The sequence below is a fragment of the Colius striatus genome, chromosome 4 (genome assembly GCF_028858725.1).
Source record: "Colius striatus isolate bColStr4 chromosome 4, bColStr4.1.hap1, whole genome shotgun sequence".
Taxonomy (NCBI): Eukaryota; Metazoa; Chordata; class Aves; order Coliiformes; family Coliidae; genus Colius; species Colius striatus.
In genome coordinates, this window is record NC_084762.1 from 1076451 (window position 1) to 1098698 (window position 22248).

The 22248-nt window shown below is 47.5% G+C and overlaps 1 protein-coding gene across 3 annotated transcripts in view; it reads left to right on the top strand.

Moving 5' to 3' along the window:
* The window catches only part of NFATC1 (nuclear factor of activated T cells 1), a 105282-nt gene that overhangs the window by 10442 nt on the left and 72592 nt on the right, over positions 1-22248 (top strand). For all 3 annotated transcript variants that reach the window (XM_061995611.1, XM_061995612.1, XM_061995613.1), the window contains exon 3: positions 6127-6286. In XM_061995611.1, the coding sequence (XP_061851595.1) occupies positions 6127-6286 (160 nt within the window). The remainder of the gene's footprint in view (positions 1-6126; positions 6287-22248) is intronic.

Consider the following 22248-nt stretch of genomic DNA (forward strand, 5'->3'; position numbering starts at 1 on the left):
TTTGGTCTTGTATAAAATATGTTTCCTGGTTTGCAATATGTTTCCATGTGATCTCATTAACTCGTGCTCTAGGGCAGTTGGAAGTTACTGTCGAAATGTGATTTTAAGTTATTTTACCAATCAGATACACTGACTGTGCTTCCTTCCACCACAAATACCTCTCGCTTTATGTCTATGAAAGTGCTGGGCAACTGAGCACGGACGTCAACAGGATCACAGCCTACGCAACAGAAACTCACTTATTTTAAATCTTTCAAAGAGAAAAAAAAGGTGAAGAATTTGTCACAGCAGAGCTGGATTTTTTTTTCCTGTTATGTTACACATCTGTTCTATTTCAAACACGAGGGCTGCAGGGGTGGGTTCCAACAAACAACTCGGGCTCCAAAATCTACCCGGTCACAATGATTTGGAGATAACCAGATTTGATTACCTGCTCTGTCTCTTCCTGAATGCACAGCACAGTTTTCATCAAAAGGGCAGCGTGCCTTGGAAAATCACTGACACCTCTCCCTCCCTCTCGGGCATTTCCCTCGTGCTGGGGGCAGCGGGGAGCAGGAGGGAGCTTGGGCAGACCATCGCCTGGGTGCTATCTCCTCTCCTGGGGTTTTATAGTGGGCATCAGTCTTTGTTGTGCTTCACATTGTTTCTGAAATTGATGATGTTTTTTGTTTGTTGTGTTTAAAGCCCGATCTGCTTTAGGCTTTCCCAGAGCAAGCGAATAATAAGGGTATAAAGTACAGTATAATGATGCCCGCCTTGACCAGCAACACAGTCTTTCTGTGCCTCATGCTTCTCTCGGCTGCTGCTGAGGATGGTGAGCTTGCAGGCTCATCCCAGTCCCCAGGCTGTGGGCTCTGAGGGGCAAGTTTAGGCTCACACATCCCCCCCCAGTCCCACCTGGGACTCGGCCTGTGGGTGCTGGGGTGGGAAGGTGGGATGGGTGGGAGGGCAGAGCCTGAGGCTGCAGCTGCGCAGGATGACCTGTGTCTGCTGGGGATTGTCTGCGCTGCTGTGGCCGCAGCCCAGGGCCTCACGCCAAGTCTTTGCACGTAGGAAATATTTAGAGACCAAGCAGAGATATTCAGAGGAAGCTGTGGAACAAACCCTGCAGTAGTGATGGGAATCATTCCTTTCCTAGACCAAAATGGGTTACCTAAGTGTACCAGTGTGCCTCCGAAACTACTGGAGGTAAATCATGACATGGAGAGTCGGGAGACGGACTTTGTGAAATTCTGCTTTTAGCTCCAGGGTCTTTTTTTCTTTTTTTCATTTCAGTATTTATGCAATGTGCTGTCTCTCCCAAATGCAAGAAGTTTCTGTCTGTAGTCCTCCTTTTATAGTTAATGTAGCAAATAGTTTAAAGAGAAGCTGGGTGGCAGGCAGTTACTGTAGGAGCAGGCGATGCTCGGTGTTTCTCAAGCCCTTGCTGCCTCAGTTGTGCTCCTTACTGCGACACTTCTCTCTCAGTCCTCAGTGCTGTGCAACACAGAACCTCTCATGGGCAAAAATGGCCAAGCCAGTTTGGTTAATTAGCATGTCCCAAACCATCCTGTGTGACACCCAAAAGTACGGGCACTCACAACAGTGCCGATCTCTGAGCATCTCAAGCGGGTTTTTACGGCTTCCTCTTTAGCTGCTGGATTTGACTCAACACAACCTGACGTTTCCTCGAGACAGTTTCTTACTCACTGAAAAGTAATGCACCGTAGTTATTTCCAGAGTCACCAGTTTTATCCTAGGAGTGTGTTTGCCTGTAACACTCGAGTTTTCATTAAGTGTAGTGGTTTTTTTGGGGGTGTGGAGAAGACAAATGATTGGGTTTGTCGGTCGGGCATACGGCATGCACAAGGTCTACCACACCAAAAGGAGCTTCCAGGAATAGACACCCAGTTCCAGGTGGCTTATAAAAGCTCCCTGGTGTATGTTTTTGTACAGTTTATTTTAATTGTTGGAAGCCACATTTGCTTTAGCTGCAGTCTCCTTCTCAGCCTCAAAAATACACGTGCACGTTCTTGACCTCACAGACACGGGGTCACGTAGTTTCACACGGGGAGGCTGAAGTTTTACACCCAGAGGATGGAGGGCTGGATACTTGTCTACCAGTTGCAAAAGCACATTTGGCTTTTATCGCCATCAATGGCCTTGTTTATTTTTTGTGGATTTTTGGGATTCCACTTTTGTGACTGTGACAGTATGAAACTCAGACACACACACAAATTGTTCGCGGAGGCCCCAAACCATATGGTTTCCTTAAAAATGATGATTTTAAAACGTTCCATATTTTTTTTCCTATTTTCTTTCATTTTTTTTTTTAACCTTTCAGATGCTCTTGATGCCTTTTTTTCTTTAATAGATAGTTTGTTCCAGATCATGAGATAGAGGACAGCCTTACTCAGGAGAAGCTGATTTCTTAAGAAACTGGGGGTTTCTGAAGGTGGAAATGGGCACCAGCTATCTTAAGATGAGAGAGTCAGTGGTGCAGCAGCGCCGGATTTGCTGACCTGTGCATTCATGGTGAACTTGTGTGTTTATGGCGAGCCAGAGGAAGTTCCTCAGACAAAAGGCAGGGCTGTCTGGGCAAGACCCAGTGACATGGGGACTTGTGGCTGTGTGTTGGTGACCATCTCTTGGGACTTGTGTGGCTCGAGTGGACAGAGCTCTTGGTACCTCTGACTTTTTTGTCTTTCCGTGCTGGATGGGGCTGTTCGGGTACCTGCAGAAGTTGGGTTTCCCATCACGTAGCAGTGGCTTTCGATTTCGTTGGATTGCCGTGCCATCGGCTGAAGGCTGCTTGGAAACCTATCTCAGCAAACTGATGTTTTTGATTGTTTGTTCGCTTTAATCCTCCCCATGCTTTCTCGTGACTGTTTTTTGGTTCATTCAAATGCCCCTGCGAGCATCTTATTAGTGGTCTTACCCTAGCTTGTGTTAGCACTATGTGCTCCCACACTGAGAGCGGGCAGAGATGCACAGAGATCCCCCCAGCACCAGTTTCTCGTCCTTCCTCTAAGCCAACAGACGCAGAATTTCCCATGCCAGTTGATCCCCGGCTGTGAAATTTGAGGACGAGAGTGTTGTTGTTATCTGGGAGAAGGCTGATGGCGACGACCCGTGTTTTCAGAGCTTGGCGTGAGGAACTGCCGCGCGCGCTCCCCGGAGCAGCCGCTTGCTCCGTGTGCCAGCAAAATCCAGCCAAGTCTCGGGTGGGACACAGCATCTTATTTGAACAGCTCTCAGCCAGATTGCTCAATTGGCAGGCAGGAGATTAGAAAGGAAGGAGCGAAATCTACCGAGGTTAACTCGTAGGTGAGACATGAAGCAGATACATCGTTCTGACCACAGGCTAATTAGCAAACGTGTAGGCATCACCGTTGTTTTCTTATTGCTCTGAAAAACACACAAGGATCTTTAACAGGCATCAGCTTCGGTGTGAGACATGGGTGATAATAAATGACAGCCATGTTTGTCTTTGTCTCACAGTTGGAGCAGGAGCGAGCTGTCAGCCTGGTAGAAGTTTCAGCAGCCTTGTGGTTCTTCTAGCTCATGGGTTTGTTTCTAAAGAACCACTCCCTTGTACGGAAAAACAAGTGTAGTGGAAGGCATCCAGTCTCAGCCACACTTCTTCTAGCTCACTTGCTTTACTTTGGGTGCTGAAACACACTTAGTGTCCTCCTCTTCCAGGCAGTGGCTTGTGCCCTAGCCAGGTGGCTACCTGGGGTAGATGGCTCCATACCGTGCTCCTTGGCCAGCGTGCAGGGGCAGTCCCTGTGCGAGACCCACAGTTGTTCTGACACCTTCTGTGCAGCAGCCTAGTTAAGGACAAAAGGGTTTGCAAATCTTTTTTTCTAAGGGCCTTGTGCATCCAGTAGCTTAGAAAGCATGGTGGCAATTTAATTCCCAAGTGCAGTCGTGTGAAAGTGGGGCTTAAACACCTTTGGAAAGTTGAGTAGAAGATTTTGGCTTGCTTTCCTCCCTGTCTGTATTCCAGTGTGCTGCTTAGTATCTTTCTTTCTGTATTTTTTTGTAACTTGATAAATCTTTCTGCTAAAGGCAGAAGTCAGCCAGACTGGATAATCTGTTTTTGATTTAATCATATTGTGTATCTGGCGAATGCAAAATAAATCACTATTCATCTGTTTTGTAATCTGATTTATGTAGGACAGAGTTACACAGAGTGAGTTTTCTACAGCTCAACCTGCCTTGAAACAGCCATCCCTCATTACAGCATTTAGGAGGACCACAGTGAGATCTATTATGGCATAGAAAGGAATGGGACAGGTTTTCAGCTGGTGGAAAATTCAATCAGAGGGAAATAATGCTGATGTCTATTTGATAGGAAGACTGTGTGGAGACCTTTTATTCCTCTTCTTGACCCCTGTGGAGGGGCTCTTTGCCCCTCTGTGTGATGCTGCCTGGATGAAGTGGTTTGGGCCTTTTCAAATTGATAAGGTTTGTTGGCAGCAGCCAGATTCGATTTTACCACGACACCATTTGCTTGGCGACTTTTTCCTTTAGCCACGTTCAGCCACAGGAAATTAAGTGCACGAGGAAGATAACCTGACATAGGAAATGACTCTGACGGCCCCAGCCCGTGACACTGTTAAATGCATCACTCTGCTTCCTTTATCAGGAAAACTGCCATTAATTGTCAATTTATAATCAGGCAGGTGGGATTCTGGAATGTCGATGACAGATTGCAGGCTAACAGCAAACTGGCTTCTTGTTTTCAGGCTTTGAGGACGTGAATGTTACAGCTTAATTGCACTGCATTTTCAGGGGCTGATTTGGGAGGGGGTTTTGGGGGGGGTTATTTGTTTTTTTCAAAAGATGTGATTAGTTATGGAACTATTACTTATTTCCACGTGTTTTACGTGATAACCCAACAAAACCCTCTTCACTGGAGGGCTACATGCTGCTGGTCAGAGTTGTCCTTTCTAATTAAGTGTTAAAAGTTTCTAATCTGATGGATGTATTTTTTTTCTGAGGACACAACATCCATCAAGTGAGAATTTACTTAAAACCAGAAACATCTGTTTAAAAATGTGTGCTGATCATCACCAGGAGAGACACAGCTGTTTCACTCTGCTCTGTGTCACTTATCATTAGTCAGATATGGTTTATCCAGGATTTTTGGGCTTTTCTGAGACTTTTCCAGGCTGCAGTATGTGTACCTAAGGTGCTAAGCAAAGAGGGATGGCTGCATGCAATGGCCAGTTGCTGGGGATTTCTTATTGTCTCTTCACTCTGTGAGTGGTAGTGGGAGAGCTTCTCCTTGCCCCCAGGATGGGCCCTGGCCATTTTGTGGGGAAAGGTTTGCACAGGAGCTCCGAAGTTGTCACGTCCTCTCTCTAGCTGAGGCTGGGGCTCCTGTGCAGGATTGGTCCCTGGCAGGGACTTGCCCCTGCAGAGAGTGCCCCAGTGGCTGCCACATCAAAAAGAAACCAGTATTTTCATCGCAGAGTATTTTGCTGTGATGCTAAAATCTTAACTGTGTCTCATACCTACTGTTTCTGCAGGGCTTGTTTGTTTCTTTTCTTCCTTTTGACCCAAAGCACCATCCTGGCGTTTCTTACAGGGCAGCTTTCCTGACTCTTTAAGGGTGGTTTTACACTGGAAGTGGGAAAATGGAAGCTGGGAAATGTGGTGGGATTTGGTTTGAGTTTTGGTTGTTTTTCTCTTCCTTTCCACTGTCTGTAAACCGAGCAGATTTGTTGCAATCCATTAGGTTCATTAAATGCAGAACTCCTCCAGAAATGGTTTGGCATTCGCTCTCACAGCAGAAGTCCTTTAGGTCCTTCTGCATCGTTCTGCCTGCCTTTCTCCTTTTGGTTCAAGAATCAATGCATTAAGATATTTTTAAGCTGTGTCATAACATTTTTCCGTCTTGTTTACAAGTCAGATAGCATCTGGGCCATCAGATACACTCACACATAAATCTTCATGGAATAACCATTGCCTTCCAAATCACTTATGTCGTGGCAGAAGTGGCATATTGACGAGACTTTAAGTGTAAGGTGGTGAAGGATGAGCTGCGAAGCACGGCCTCTGAAGTAACAGTGCTGGGTGCTTGTGGTTTGTGGCAGGGTGCTCGGTGCTCATTTTTCATACGTTTTCCTTTCCCTGCAGCCCATCCCTGCCTGCCCTTGACTGGCAGCTGCCATCTCACTCAGGACCTTACGAGCTGCGTATTGAAGTGCAGCCCAAGTCCCACCACCGAGCTCACTACGAGACGGAAGGCAGCCGAGGGGCCGTGAAGGCGTCTGCGGGGGGACACCCTGTCGTGCAGGTACCGGTGCGCGGCGCGAGCGACGCGGGTTGTCCTGGGGCTCTGCCCTCAGCAGCCTCCCTGCTCCAAAACCCAAAAGTGACGGCAGGCTTTCCCCATCCTCAAACATGTCCCGTGTGTCCCCTTAGAGCCTGTTTTAAACTGGGTGGACTAAGCCTTTGTTAAACACAAGGCGGGAGGATGCGCTGGCGCTTAGCAATGTGAGTGCAGCACAGATGGGGCACTGCCCTGTCCATGTACAACTCAGCAAGCGTTCATCTGGCAAGCGGTGACCATGGGCCTCTGTGCAGCCATGTTCCGGATAAGCAATTTATACTGAAATGAGCTGGGGACGTGCCTCAGGACATTTAGTCCTTAACTTGTGGTTGGATGAAGTCAGAGCTGTGAACACGTTGGAGGGCAGAGCTGGCTTAGGGTGCTGCAGTGAATGCTGAGCAAAGCGAGGCTTTTACAGTTTCTTCTGTGCCCTAAACCCTTTCAGCAGCTCTGGAAAGTGTCTGAATTCTGATTCTAGTTGCGTGAATTCTACCAAACTCTGTATATAAAGCATTTAATGTAATAACACCGTAAAGTGGTTCTTAACTCATTTATATGACTAATCTCATTCATTTTTAAAGGGCTTTTCTCAAGAGTGAGAAGAACAGGATTTAGTTATTGAAAACAAAGAAAGAGAAAGTAGCAGGAGGGAGCCAACTGTGCCGGTCCCTCCGCAGCTGCTGCTTTCTCAGCCAGCAGTTAAACCGTGCAGTGGAGCCCGCGTGTGAGCCTGCTGTGATGCGGTGGTGTTGGGACCCACGGGTGTCGGGGCACAGCGGGTGGTTGGGAGGCAGAGAGCCTGGGGTAGTGCCACGACTGTCCCCAGAAGAAGCAGCAGCTTGTGGAGGGGGTGAGGTGCAGAGCACACGTGCAAGGATAGAGCGTGTGCGTTTGTTTGGTGTGAAACCCTGTCAGCAAACACGGCGCTGGAAGGAGTGGAGCGAGTCTGAGCTGACACAGGGCAGGGAGTGCTGCTGCAGGAGCTGTGTGCTGCTGCGGCAGCTGAGAAGGGACAGTCAGGGGAGTGAGTTGTCAGCAGCAAACAGTTTGCTCTTTAGCTCTGCCAGAACTCATCAGTGACACGGGATTATTACGGAAGTCATCTGCTGAAAGACGAAAGGTTTTAGCAGAGCATCTGTGAATGGTATTACAGAGGGGTTTGTGGCAGACACGCTTGATGACAATTAATACCTACTCTGTTTGTGGCTGGATGCAAGGAAATGTAAATGGGGAGGCATCAGTTCTGGCCAGCCTGGCGTTTAAAGTTTCCTACGTGCTTTTTGGAAAGACTGAATGTGATGCCAACACTTAATTGGACTAAATGCATCCAGACATTTCCCCTCTCATCCCCTGTCCTGGTCTGTTGGTAGCGAGCGTGCTGCTTCCTAACACAGACAAGTGTCAGAGGAGAGTAGAGGAAGCTGCGGAAGGGCACGGAGGGAGAGGGGAGGAAGCAGCCAGTCCTAGCCCTGTCAGTTGGCTCTACCGGTTAAATAAGGATTGATGTGTTTTTTTGTCCTTTCATTATAAGCTGCACATCCTTTTCTCCAAAAAGAACAGAAACAGAAAGAGGTCCAGAAAAAGCTGCTCCATGCTGACATTGCCATCCCAGACAGTCTGAGGAAACAGTTAAAAAGTTCGTGACTTAGACTGGAGTTGGATGGATGAAAAGTACTTCCAAAAAGGAAGTATTTATAAATACTTTTAATAAGAGAAATAGTAAATACTTGTAAATAAAGAAGTACATTAAGAACTAATGTATGAACTAACATAATAAACACAGGAGGAGGAGGAAATCCAGGGAGTAACTCCTGATACACTGGTGACTGACAGAAGCTGTGAAACGCGTCTCCGAATCAGCGTATTCCCAGATTTTGCAGGTGTTTGGGTTCAGTCCACTATGTTATACAGAAAAGGGCCCAGGCTTCAAAGTTCACACCCAAATGTAAGCTCAGGCAGTATCTGAGTGTCTTTGGGTGAGAGATGCTGGATGAAGCTTTTCCCTGTAATATTTGCCAGTGTTTTCAGTTGCGTTGACTCAGGGAAACGCCTCATAAAACTGCTCTGACCTCTTGCACTACCCTTCTGCGTTATTTTTTTGCCCTGTCTGTACAAAAAACCCACCAGATCAGTCTTATATTGCTGCTTTGGCAGGGGGCTTATTTAAATTCTGCCTTTGTTATAGCTCTTCCTCTTTACCTTTGACAAAAGGAGAATGCAGAGGAGGTCTCTTTTTTCCCTTCTCTGTTTCAATCCCCCTCTCACTAGCATCCTGCTTCCCAAACCAGGAGACTTTCTCACACTAATACCTCCAGATATCTGTAGGGCATGCTACGACAGAGGAGGAGTCCAAAAAGCAGCTACTGCACATGGCATGGTTCCCCAGAGGAGTTGCCAGGAGGTTGCTTCTGCGCAGCTGAGCATGTTTGTCTGTCTTTTCCCAGGCAACATTAGCTTCCTTGCTGCTGCTCTGACTCTTCTTGTAGGAGGTGGAAGGTCCAAGAGTCAAAGGTTTCTGAGGCAAGTGTGTTGGATGAGGAGAGCAGTGGTGTAGGAGGGCAGGAGTCTCTCATCCAGGGTTGGAGACCAATTTTTGCGTGGCTCCTCCAGGCTGGTGACATTTCTCTGGAACTGGAGAGTGCCACATGTAAAGCTGAGGAGCTTTGCACTGGGACACAGCAGTGTGCTGAATGCCTGCTGCTGTATGAGGTGACTCTTCTCTCCCAAACCTGAGCCTGGGAAGGAGTGGGTAGTGCTGAGCATGGCAGGCTGCTTGAGGGGTTTTCCCTGACCCCTTGCTGGAAGGTGCCACTCGCTCCTTGTCATCCCTTCATCCTCTGCTTGGAGGCTGCTCACTGAAGGCTCCCGAGGGCCATCTCCCAGGCGTGTTTCGTGCCAGCAGGATTTCCTATGGATTCCCTTCTGTGGGATGGCTGCTCCCTCCCTTCTGCACTCAGGAACGACACTGTTTGGAGCGCTTCAAGTCGCCTGTGGGGGCTAATGAGCCCGGTAATGCAACATTCCCCTCTCTCACGGTTCTCCTTTGCCTGTTTGGGCGTTTGGCTGCCGTGGCAGCCCCAAGCGATCGCTGTTCTTGGTTGCTAAACATTCTGCGAGTGGGATGAGCCGGCGCACCTAGCGAGCTAAAACTGCTGCGGAAGGTTGGCAAGCGAGCGGTGCCGGGGAGCGGTGCTGGTGAGCTCATGCTTGGCACCAGCTTTTACCCCTTGGCTCAGGGAAGTATTTAGTGAGTTGTCGTTGCCTTTGGTGATTTCAGATGAGGGGTACTCCCTCCCTCCTGTGAGTCAGAACAGGGCTGGCGTCAGGCACCCGACGCTGCGTGCCGTGCCAGGGGACGGTGAGACCTGGGACCCCTCTGGGGAGCAAAATCACTCCTGTTGGCATCCTGCTGGCACCTCCGCCTTGGCAGGCATCCGTGGGCTGAGGGGAGGATTTCTCTGAAGGGAGCGAGATGAAGTGAGCGGGGACTTTAGGAGCCTCACAGAGTTAGATAGCCACAGACATATTTTAGGCAAGGTGGATTTAATTCAAGGGGTTTACATCCAGAACATCCTCCATTCAGACCTGTCTTCTGTTCTGTGTTTTGAGAGTGGTGGTGAGTTGTTGCACAAGATGGGGTTACATTCCAGCCAGCAAGGGCTGCTCTGTTGCAGCTGCAGGTAAACAATCTGGCAGATAAAAGTTTGGGCTCGCAGGGGAGGGATGGCACCAGCTTATAAATATATGGCTTATAGATATTCTAATTAATAACTCATCGTTGGAATAAGCCAAGCGCTTTGGCTGCCTGAGATGGAATTTTTACAAGCAGGGTGCGGTGTATCTGTGAGATAAAATCCAAGTGCTCAAGAATGTTTAATTAAAGGATATGATGTACTCTCATAGAGGACTGGACTGCATGGTGAAAGAGAATAATCAAATGCACAGAATGGTCTAGCAAGTACTTCCAAAAGTTATGGCTATTATTCAGTTTTTTGACACAAAATATGCCAGGAATCTTCCTCAGGATCACTGCTGACGTGAGGTAGATAAGTCAGAAAATGGGAAGAAGAGAACTTGGAGGGGTTTACCTTTTTTTATCTAGGTAACCAGTACTGGCCAGAATTAGGTTTCCTCTTGGGAGAGTAAGTTAATGTTGAAGATGAGGTGAGTGCTGCCTTGTCATTCACTGTGTGGCTTTGCCCTGAGATGGTTGTGTGCAGCTTGCGTGCTGCAGGACAGAATGTGGTCTGAGCCTGTGAACAGATGAGTCGTCTGAGCTCCCTCGTTTTACAGGCAAAACACAATAATTGTCTGCTGATTTACATAGGCAAAATGTTGTCAGGAGCAGTGTGCCAGCAGACTTGCTCACCAGAGTTGGCTGTGTCGCTTCTCAGCCAGTTCTCAAGTAGGCACTTTAGGTCCAGTTTTCAAGGGCCTTGAGGCATATTTGGGGATTTTTAAATCCCCTTGTGACTAACAAACAAATGTACCCACAGTGCATGCCTAAGTGCTTCTCTTGATTGGGGGCCCCCAGTGCTGTGAGTTTGTTTTAAAGAGCAGCTCTGCAGAGAGAGACCTGGGAGTCCTGGTTGATAATAAGCTAAATATGAGCCAGCAATGTGCCCTCATGGCCAAGAAGCCAATGGCATCCTGGGATGCATCAAGAAGAGTGTGGCCAGCAGGTCAAGGGAGGTTCTTCTCCCCCTCTGCTCTGCCCTGGTGAGGCCTCATCTGGAGTCCTGTGCCCATTTCTGGACTCCTCAGCTCAAGAGGGACAGGGAAGTGCTGGAGAGAGGCCAGTACAGGGCCATCAAGATGATCAGGGGACTGGAGCATCTTTCATATGGGGAAAGGCTGCAGGACCTGGGGCTGTTTAGTCTGGAGAAGAGGAGATTGAGGGGTGATCCTGTTAACATTTATAAATATCTAAAGGGTGGGTGTCAGGAAGTTGGGACATCCCTCTTCTCTGTTGTAGCTAGCAACTGGACAAGGGGTGATGGGATGAAGCTGGAACACAAAATTCCACTTAAATATAAGAAACAACTATTTCCCTGTTCAGGTGAGGGAGTCCTGGCCCAGGCTGCCCAGAGGGGTTGTGGAGGCTCCTTCCTTGGAGGTCTTCAAGACCCACCAGGACATATTCCTAAGCGACTTGATCTAGGTGACCCTGCTTCTGCAGGGGGCTTGGACTGGATGATCTCTAAAGGTCCCTTCCAATCCCTACCATTCTGTGATTCTACCGTTCTATGAACAAGGCTGACACCATTGCTGGGTGAGTCAAGGGAACTGGAAGGAAAATAGTCCCTGCTCATGCCCAGCTCATTCCCATCTGACACCTGACCAAGAGGAGTGCATGTGGAAAAAAATCATGTTATCTGCTTTCCCCTTCCCTTTCTGGGTCTATCAGAGCAAAGAGGAGGGCATATACTCATTAGTAAGCAGTGATTCAACTTGTCGTGGCACAGTGGACTTCCCTCTCTGTGCTGCTCTTAACTTGTTTTTAGAAGACACCGTCACTCTTTTATCCAGATGGAAATACAATCCTTTCTTATGATGAGGGTATAAAGGCATTGGCAAGCACCTGTTAGCCAGGTTGCAATTAATAGCACAGAGCCATGCAACCACACAACAAACCAGACAGGGAGCCTACATTTTATAGCCTTGTTTTAGACAGCCGGTACTTCTTAAGAATAAATCTTAGCTGAATGGCTTTCTCACTTCTTGCATCTGTATAGTTAAAGCTAACCTCAAACTAGCAGACAGATAATCAAAACTGAAAAGTGGAATGGTTTGGCAGATGTTTTAAGGCTGCAATTGCTTCTATAAATCCAGCAAATGGAAGAAAGCCCACTGAAAGCTTTTTATCACGGTTTTTCATAGTTAGGAGATTGTGTTTTGGAAAGGGAGCGGTTTCTCCTTTTTGATATTTCACATGAAACTGGTCCCACAGGGTAGCTCCCACAGGCAGAGCCATATAGGTAGCTTATGGCCTCCCTGAGAAGGGTCAAGTCCGGAAGGGAGACGTCCTGCAAAGTGTGCTGCTGTCAGCTGGCAAAGCTTTCATGACCCTGAAAATGCAACTTCAGCTCTGATTTATGAGCAGTCCTGAGGACAAGCCTCTGCTGTTAGGTGCAAAAGCCCTTTCCAAATGAAAAACAAACTGTGCACCAGCCAGTGCGTGGGGGGTGTACCCTGCTCTCCTTTACAAACGATGCCTCTCCCACGCTTGGCCTGACGGGCGCTGCAGTACAGATCCCGGCTGTTGGGCTGCTGGGAGACTCAATCTGGCTTTCCAGCCCAAAGGGTTTAGCTCAGCATCTTATGTTTGTCTTCAGTTTGTACTTACTGGCTGCCAACAGAGCCGAAGTTAGAGGTGGTTTTGAGGGAGGAGGGGATACAAAGCGTTCCCATCCCTCGATCGTTGCTGTCTGTGTTCCCTCGGGAAGGGGAATAGCAATATCAGCTCCCAGTTTCCCTCTTCCTTGGCCTCTCCTGGTTTCCTTTCTGCTTCATCTTTTCCAACAAGGAAGTCGATGGCATTGTTCTTGCTGTGTGGGGTATCTTCTACCTGTCTTCTGTGGTGGTTGATAAGGCAAAAACCTTCTAGGTTAGACCTAGAAAGGAAGCAGAGGAGCCATCTTTGTCTTCACCATTGCTCCCAGCACCGTCCCTTCTGCTTCCCTTGTTGGACTGGTTTTGGTGATCAGCAGTACATGCACTTTAAGTGTCTAGAGAACCATGTGCTGGAAGTCTGTGCAAGGCCAAGCAAGACAGAGCATAAATGTCATACTCCTTCTTCTCTTATTCCTTCTTGGGTCTCATGCTGCATCCTTTCACTCCATTAATTGTTTGCAGTGATTCATTGTTTTGGAAGCGTACCTCAAAAATGTGTGGCACTGCTCTCTAGGGAGACATCAAGGCTCATCCAGGACTGAGTGCTGTGCTCTTCTTGTCCTTTCCATCCGTTTTGCCTCTTGCTTAAATTGCATCAGTCCTGCTAAAAGCATCAGACCCTGTGTCTCATGCTCTGTCTCTGAAGTTTCTTTCTAGAAGTTGCCATTCCCCTTTCCCACAAGCAGTCAGATCACAAGCAAGAGGAGAAAAAACCCCCTTGCCTTGTTTTTTCTACACAACTAAATAAAGTGCAAGTGTGTCTGTGGGCCTGGAGAGGATCTGTCAGTGGGTGGTGCTCAGTGAAGATGGAAAGAAGAATATTAATACAGTCAGCATTTGAAATAGGTGATTTCTTTGCAGCAATGTGCCAGGAAAATACCTGCACAAGCCATAGCAGCCCGGCAAAGGCGTTTGTGGTAGTGGCAGTGAGGCTTCTGCAAATGTGCTTACAGAGCTAAATGTTCCCAGTTCCTTCCTTTCTGCTCGCTGTCAAGATCTGCTAGAGCTCAGGAGCCCACAGTGTGACCTGTTGTCTCTGTGTTTCCTTTTTAAAAAGTATTTGAATTAAATGGTTCAACTTAAGTGATATAAGAAGAGAAAAATGGCACCCAGTTTGATTCCTGAGGGTATGTCTGACGGGGTTTAAAAATGCTCATGATGTAAAAACAGAAATTGGCAATTGCTTAATTCAGACTGTAGTAGATTTTTGTCTTCTGCGAACATTATTAGAACACCTGGTTAGCCAGAAGAAGGTGCCGGGGTTAGCCGAAAGAGGCTACTGGTAGTGCTACCCATGGCTACCCACTTTTCTAAGGAAGCATACAACACATCTAGACCTTCTGCTTGCCTTAAAGTACCAGACCTCAGTTAAAAAATGAACACGTAGAACAACCACCACCCAAAGCAAACCACATTGGGAGCAGCGCTGGGGCGCTCCTGAGGTCAGTCAGCTTAGCCTGCTCGATTCAAGCAGAGGCTGGAGAGCTTGCTGAAGGAGGCTGTGGTCTGGGTGTGAACCACGGTTGTTACTTGACTTCATTTCTGCTGCAGTTGAGAAGACCCGCACCAGAGGTACCAATCAGCAAATCTGCTCCAGACATGTCAGATTATTGCACGTCGACATGTGCCCAAAAGCTGAAATGAAACACTGTTAAAATGAAAACGCAGCTTTACCAAAAGCCAGATGCTTGATTATGAGCTGAGCTAACCTACCTGCCAAATCCTGCTAACCTGCATGAGGCAGGTGATTAATTTTTTATAAGTCTGCTTTGGCAACTAGACATCTGTCCTCTATTCCTAAAAGTAATATCTCAGGGCAAACCATTTCTTTTTTTTTCCTTCATCTTGGTACTCCAAGTTACATAAAGCATGTATGTATGGAAAATGACATTGTGTGCACTCTATGAAGATCTAGCAGGGCCCAGCTTGTGTTTCAGATCACTTTCACACCAATGTCACTCCATTGGAATACTTTCTGATTTCACACTTTGTAGTTTTTAGATGTAAGAAGAGTTAGAGGTTACATCCACAGCATACCTTCTAATCTGGAATGTGGTTATATTAGAGATTTTCCATTTTAATCAGTCATTGTTCCAGCTAACAGGCTGAATCAGTGGAAAATATGGTGTCAAATTACTCAGTTGGTCTCTTGAAGTACGTTGCAGCTTTCATTATGAGCAGGGGTTTATCATTTCTTTCCTTGTGAAGAATAGCTCAAGATCTTCTCTGATATGTGCCGTGAAAGGGAGATGATCCGTTACAGCATCTGCTCCGTGCGTACACATAAGTAAACTGTTGCCTGCTGTCAGTGCAGTGAGATCACGTAAACTTTCTCCTCCCTCCACACGATTTAAGAAGTGATTTAGCAGGAGTTGCATATTTTCACTGCAACAGTTGAAACACGCTAGTGATCAATTTACTTGCACGTGGTAAAAATAATACAGGTTGCAGACAGATTTGTAATACAGTTTTTAAACACCTGTTTTTAATGTTTTGGTACCCAATAAAAGCAGAAGAACTTCTGCTTTTGGTTTACGTGCAGATATTATGTACACTGGGATTTAAAAGTCTGCTGCCTGGGTTTCAAATGCAGCCCTGTTCAAAGCAGGCAACAGCAGTCCCAGGCACATCATGGGGACGTTTTGGGGGAGTTGCTTTAGTTACCAGCACTGGGGTCCCCCTCTGAGTTTTGCTCTTCGGGGCACTGATAACACAGTTTGCCACAGCCAGATGTGAACCTGCTTCTGCAGGGGGGTTGGACTAGATGATCTCTAAAGGTCCCTTCCAACCTCTTCCATTCTATGAATGCTGGCAAAACCCCATAGTCCTCACCAGAAAGTGGGCTTCTCCCTCGCCCCTTGAAATCCTGCTCCTCTAAAAATATTGCTGTTCCAGTTCTGTGTAATGTAAAAGAGGTGGAGCAAAGTGATCTTTCTGTTACAGTGCAGCACAGCACTTAGGTACATCCTTACGTTTTTCATAAAGTGGGATTAAATGTTGAATGTGTGCTTAAGTTTTCTACCAGGCAAGGATCCATTGATCACCTGGCAGTTAATTGTGTCACTTCTTGCCACTCAGATTGCTCATCTGCAAAATCTGGATTAAGACACTTTCACTGCCTTGCACGGGTGTTACAAGAGATTGGGTGTCACACATGAGTGTGTGAGGCTGACAACTGCTGGAAAATAGGGTGAAAAAGGGGAGCAAGCTGCAAACCCAGTGCTCTGTTCCTGCAGACCTCTCTGCTGCTTTTCAGGAGATCCACTGAGTTTTCCCTCTTAAAGATCTGACGCACTCTGGGCATCTGTTGCAGGTTCCCTTTGCATTGCTGCTTCCTTCTGATGGTTTTTGGGTGAATGCTATTGACTGTATCCTCCTTTTTCTCTGCCTGCTTTCTCTCCTTCTGGTTTTGGGATCCCTTAGGATGATTGCATCTTGGTTTTGTTTCACCACCATTGTGCCTGCCCCCATCTAATGGACATGAAGTCCCAAGTCCCTGCAGCTTTTACTGTGTGCCTTGATGGCGAGTCAGACGTAACGATGCTAGAGCAAATCTTCCTGTCACCATCCAAAATCTTGCCATTACTTTCCTCTGTCTTTGGGCAGACTGTATACCTTTCTTCAAGTTACTGAAGTCAGTAATTTAGGCCAGTCACTGAAGCTCTGCTGTTCTTAGCTGATTTCTGTCCCCGTGCCTGCATCAAAACAGCAGTATCTGCACACCATGGATGTTCTGTGCAGGACATACATGCCCATACTTGCTGTGCAAAGTGAGCTGCCAGTTCCCCAGCCCCTCAGCTCTCTGCCATGAGAAGACAGTGGTTAGTGTTTAGGAAGCGTGCAGCATATTGTGGCTGAGCAAGTGGATAAATGGCTAGAAGGGATAATGGATAAATGGGTTGGAAGAGATACCTTGTTTCCTTTCTGGAGAGCTGCTAAGAGCTGAGCCATACATAAAGCCCAGGCACAGCTCAGGCATGAAGTCCTGAGTTTGCATCCTCCTCTGAACATCTTCACCTGAGGCTGCTGCCTAATTTATCATGGCAAGGAGAGAGACCCGAGCCCGAGGCAGCTGTGGCATGTCAGGATCAAGCACTTGAACAAGTTTGGCTGTGCTGGCTGGGAGCCAGGACTGCTCCTGCGTGCGAGGGCTGCGAGGACTGTGTTGGGTGAGCCCAAGCATTGCCAGAGCAGCCACCGGTGAGCGTGGTGGTGCCCACGGGCACGAGAGGGCTGCCAGCAGCTGGCCTGGCACAGCGGGCAGCTCCGGGTCCGCCGCCGAGCTGAGCCTGGCACGTGCTCGTTATGATTGCTATGGAAATCATTTCAATGTGTTTCGTAGCTCTGAGATGCTGCCTTGCATTGTTTGGCTGGAAAGCTGCTTGACTGGTTTTAGAGGGTGGCTGTACATGCACAAACACTAGCTGGGTTTTTTCGCGGTGGAAAGTAGGAGATTCACAGCATGGTTTTAATTAGAACCGCTCATTTAGTCTTTCTCTGCAGTGTGTTCTTTAGTTGAAAGATAATTTAATTTTCTTTGTTTTGGAAGAATTTCGTGCTTGTCTTCGTGAAATGTCTTTATTTGCTGAGCCTCATTGTGCTTTGTGCATAGCTTTGATTGTGAGGAGAGTCAAAAACAAAAACTTCCCTGGGCTGTATTATTTTCCACCTGCTGTGGCTTTTAATACAGTCTCACTGATACGTGTGTACCAAGTGCCTGCATTGCCAGGAGAAAAACACCAGAGAAAATTGGCAAAGCATGTAGGGTTAGATTTAGCTGTAAAACTCTCATTGACTTGGAGTAGCACGTTTAAAAGTCGTGACGGGCTGAGGAAGTGTAACTGGAACGCGTTTGGGTTTTTGCCTTGGAGAAGCCCACAGAAGGTAACACTTGGTGGAAAAAAAAAAAGGCAAAACCCATAAAAAATCCTACTGCTCTCTGCAGAACTCTGTGTTAAGATCCTGTGACACCTCCCGTGCTATGGGGAATATTTGGCCTGGTTGAAATGCCGCATGGCGTGGAGCAGTCAACAGTATCTAGATAGTGCTCGTCCTCTCAGAACAAAAGCAAGCTACGTAAAATATGTAAATCTCTCACCATATGTACAGGAATTAATGAAATGGCTTGGAATGTGCAGCTGTAAAAAAGGGGAGGGGAGGAAGAAAAAAAAAAAAGATGGCATTTATTCATCAATAATCCTTAATAATTCTGCAATCATTTTCCAAATGGCTTTCCAATCGTTCTTCAGCTGCAGCTCCTGCACCGATGTTGATTTGGTTTGTCGTAGCCCTTATTCTGCATTAGCACAATATCCCTCAGTACAGACTCCAGTACTGTTACTGAATGTGGGTTATAGAGTATCGTTGACTACTAAACGGCACACAGCAATAGAATTTTACACAAACTCCACCCGTGTCTGCAAACACGGGCTGCCAGGGACAAACAAATGTAGAGCACAACTTGCAGGCACATGTGCTAGCATCTAGGTACACAAGTAATCCCAAGCACGTGTGGTGAACACATCAAAGCCTCACGTTCTAATCCCTCCCGGTTGTGAGGAAAACGTTAAAATATGTGAACTGCCATAGCCCTAGTGCTGGCTGCTGGAGCCCTGCTCACAGCACAAGCAGGCTGCAGCAGCTCTGCAAAGAGCAAGGCAGTGCAGCGCGGTGCTGGTGCTAGGGCTCTGCAGTTTTGCTAGTGGAAATGAAGCCCCTGAAACTCTCAGCCCACATAGATTTGATGTGGGTAGTTGCTCTAATCACAGGGCAGCCTTAACCTAGAAGCCTAGTTGTCATAGCAGATCTTGATTAGGAAAACCCTCTGGTAAGTAAAAGCATTCTTCTGTTCCTCCAGCCTCGAGTCAAAAAACATTCATCAAATAAAGAAAAATACGGTAGAATTTGGCCTCTAGCCTCTCGACTCTCCAGTTATTAGTGAAAGCTCTTCTTCTTTTGTATTAGAGGAGTATGTAATATAAGCAAGTTTGAATTCAATTATAAAAATGAACAAGAGTGCTGCCTTTTAATGTGCACTTCAGTTTTGAAACAGCAGCAAAGCCACCCAAAGTGTAGCTGACGCTGCTCCAGAATTTCCTGTGTACTCCAGAGCTGGGATGCGAGTGCTGCTGAGAGCGGGCGAATGAGCTGCGGCACCTCTCCTCTGAGAGAGGGAAGGGTTCTGAGCCCCATTCCTGGCATGGGGAGGGAGCTGAAGTGTGCATCCCCCAGCCGTGCCACACACCCTGCGTCATGGCTGGCTCTAGGTCCAGGGTACTACAGACCCCAGAATCAGGGTGGAGAAGCCGAGGGACTGAAGTCAAGCTGTGATGGAGCTGATGTTCACCTTTCCCCCTGGGAGAGAAAAGGATTGCAAAGTACCACTGTTTGAGTTGAAGGTCTTGTTTCCCTGCTGTGAAAAGCTGTGGGTGACAGCCCCAGGTGCAAAGGGTTATGTCAGCAGTGGGTGCTGCTGCTGTGGGGTCTGCTCACAGCAGCTCTGCTCTGTGTCTCTTTGGGCTGGGTCCACTGTGCCTTCCTTGCAGCGCTGCCCTGGTCTGTGGGACACTCGTGCTGTGAGCTGTAGCCTGGGCTGCTTACAGGGGCAAGTCTACGTTTGGGGTTGTTTAGGTAACCGTAGATGTCTTCAGCTGAGGTAATTCCCTTAGTTTCTCTCTGTAATCAGGCAAAGGCTTGTCAGTGCAGAATTTAAGGAGCTGTTAATTTTATTCTGAGGCGAACACCAGAAGCAGCTGAGGTAGGTCACACCTTCAGAGTGTATGTCTCATTTTGCCAGCAGTGAAGGTGACTAGACCCTGCTGTTGTCCAGCCTGTGTGTGTTAAAGTTGGGTGGTGTGAATCACCTGTTTTTTCCCTGTTTCTTTTTGAATTGATGTGTTGTGTGTAATTATGTGTAACTGGGCCCAGCTTAGGCTTTTAAGATCTTACCAGTTTGCCAGGACTGAGGTTTATTTCTTAAGTTAGACACCCAAGGAAGGGTTGAGAGTGATGGGGAAGAGCGGTGCCTTGTAAGACTTTGGCCTTCCTGTCTCTTGCTTGGGACTTGACCCGTGCCAGAGCCTCCTATTTGAGATCAACAGATTGATACAGATTCTGCCTTGATTTAGGTGTTAAAACACAGGTTGTGGTCACCAGTACTCATCATACCTTCCTTCAAAGAAGGAACTCTTAGCCTGGGCATCCTCCTCAAATCCAGGTCGCACACTGGTGTCCCTCTGCGCCGGCAGCACCAAGGTGTCATCCCTTTGCAGCAGCAGATGAGCTGCTCTGTAAAAGCTTTTGCTGGCAAGTTCTGACATTAATATTTGCAACATTTTATTTGGCCATCTTGCTAGCTTTAAATCATCAGTATTTGGATGAAATTCTAGTGCAACAGCTGTTGCTAAATAGTGTTACTCAACGTGACAATATTTAGAAGGATTGATTGAAAAGAGTCTGTGTATGTTGAGAAAATAGAGACCTTCATGCTTTTTTCTTGAGTTGCTGTGGGAGACCACAGGCCTTTCAGTTCAGTTTAGCCCTTGTGACCTGTTGGGCAGAGCTGCTCGTGTTATGCTTGCTGGGCAGAGTCTGGTCTGCGGCATCCTTTTCTTGGTAAAGCGAGTGACATCAACCAGTGGCATCACCCTTGCTCTCAAACAGCTCTCAGTGTGGAATGCAATGTCTCTGCATTTTTCACAGTTTAATCAGACTGTCTGTGAGGTTGAAGCCTTGAATCCCAACTATAAGATATATTTTACCCGTGTTTGATGCTGCTTTAAGGTACTTTCTGTGGAAGTCATGTTCTCAGATAAAACTGCAGCATAATCTGGAGCTGCAGGACCAGGTGGATCAAAGGTGGCTTGTGGAAGGAGAGTAGGACAAGAAATGTAGTGACCTGACAAAACATGCTGCCCTTTTCTGCTCTGAGGCAGGCGTCACGAGTAACGTGTTTATGAATCTTGTGCATGTGATGACAGCAGTTTTGTGAGGTGAAACAAAGGAAGCAGAGGCTGTCTTGGGGAACATACGTGTGCAGAGAGCACTTTTCTGACTGAAGAACCAAGGGAGTTAAAATGATCCGCTTCGTTCCCTAAGGTGTGAGGGGTGTGGGGTTTGGAACCCAAGGGCTGGGCAGTTGCTGCCTTTTCCCTGACCACATGACGTGGTTGCTGGTTTTTATTGTATGTGAAGGTTGAAGCACAAATTGATTAAACGTAGAGCAGGCTGGAAATATGTAAGAACTTGTGACCAGATTTTCTCTGACCTAAGGAAGTCACATATCTGTGATGAAGCAAAAGCTGTCAGTCAGAGCTGGAGGTGGGAACTCAGTCACCTCATGGGCAGCTCGCTGCTCCCTCAGCCACAATGCCATCCTTGCTCTGGGCCTTTAGGAAAGCTTTGAAATGCTTTCCTTCTTTTGGTTCATCTCTATGTTAAAAAACCCAAATGGGCAGAGGTACTGTGAGATTTGGAAGCTGGTGGTATTCACGTGACTTGCAGTAGAAGGGAGGAGGTTTATTTCAGACCTTCAGCCAGCCTCCCTTCCCGCTCCCTCCTTCCCCTGAGCACAGAAAGCAGTCAGGGCTTGGCTCCCACTTGGGACACACAGCTCTATAGCGTGCTAGAGCACGATGTACTTTGTCTGCCTCTGTCAGTGAGTTTTCAGTTCCTGCTCTGTTCTGTGGCCTTTGACTCCAATGGCTAATTAAACAGCAAGCTGTCTCATATAAGGTTTGGGTTTTTTTTTTTTGTCTTTTTAAAGGAGTTCTTGGCAAGTCTGAGAAATTAAGCATTGGAAGTGTATTTATAGTAATTTTCATGGCAACAGACCAGTTAGTCCAATATTCATGTTATGAATATGGCTCAGTGTATATAGCTCTCCAAATATTTACAGAGATAAAGCCTTTAAACATCGCCACAGCTTTCTCTCTTCAGTAGCAGTTTAAATAAATGTCACTGGGATAAGGAGTTAAAATTGAGGGGGAAAGCAACCATTTCTAGTGGTCTGGTACGGTCTCATTGGTTGTCTGTGAACCACGGGGGCATTTTACCTGGACCTGCGTTGCCCACGTGAGCCAGTGTTGGTCCCGATGTGCAGGACAAGCCCTGCAAGGGTGGGAATTCAGAGTGACACAGTTCCTGCAGTGCCAGCGAGCAGCCGGGCTGCGGGGGGTGCCTCGGGTTTGGAGAGGCTGCCAATGGGTGTTGTTGGCAGTGGAGCTGTGCCGTGGCTGGGACGGGCACTGGGGAGGGCATCACGCCTGCCCGCTGGCACCGCCGCTCGAGGATCCCGGCCGGGCCGTGCTCGGCATCACCGGGTGCGTCAGTGGTGTGGTGCAGAGAGGCAGGCTCACGGCAGTCTCACAAGCAGCAGCCTGCCCGGGGTATCTGCCGAAGAAGATGTCATTAATTCTTGTTGCCGTGCTCCTGTGGTTACTGTTTTGTTTAACTCTTGCATGGGCATGAGTACAAGTGTCCAAACTGAGAGCTTTTATGGATGCTGAGGGCAAATGTTTGAGTGGAAACTGAGC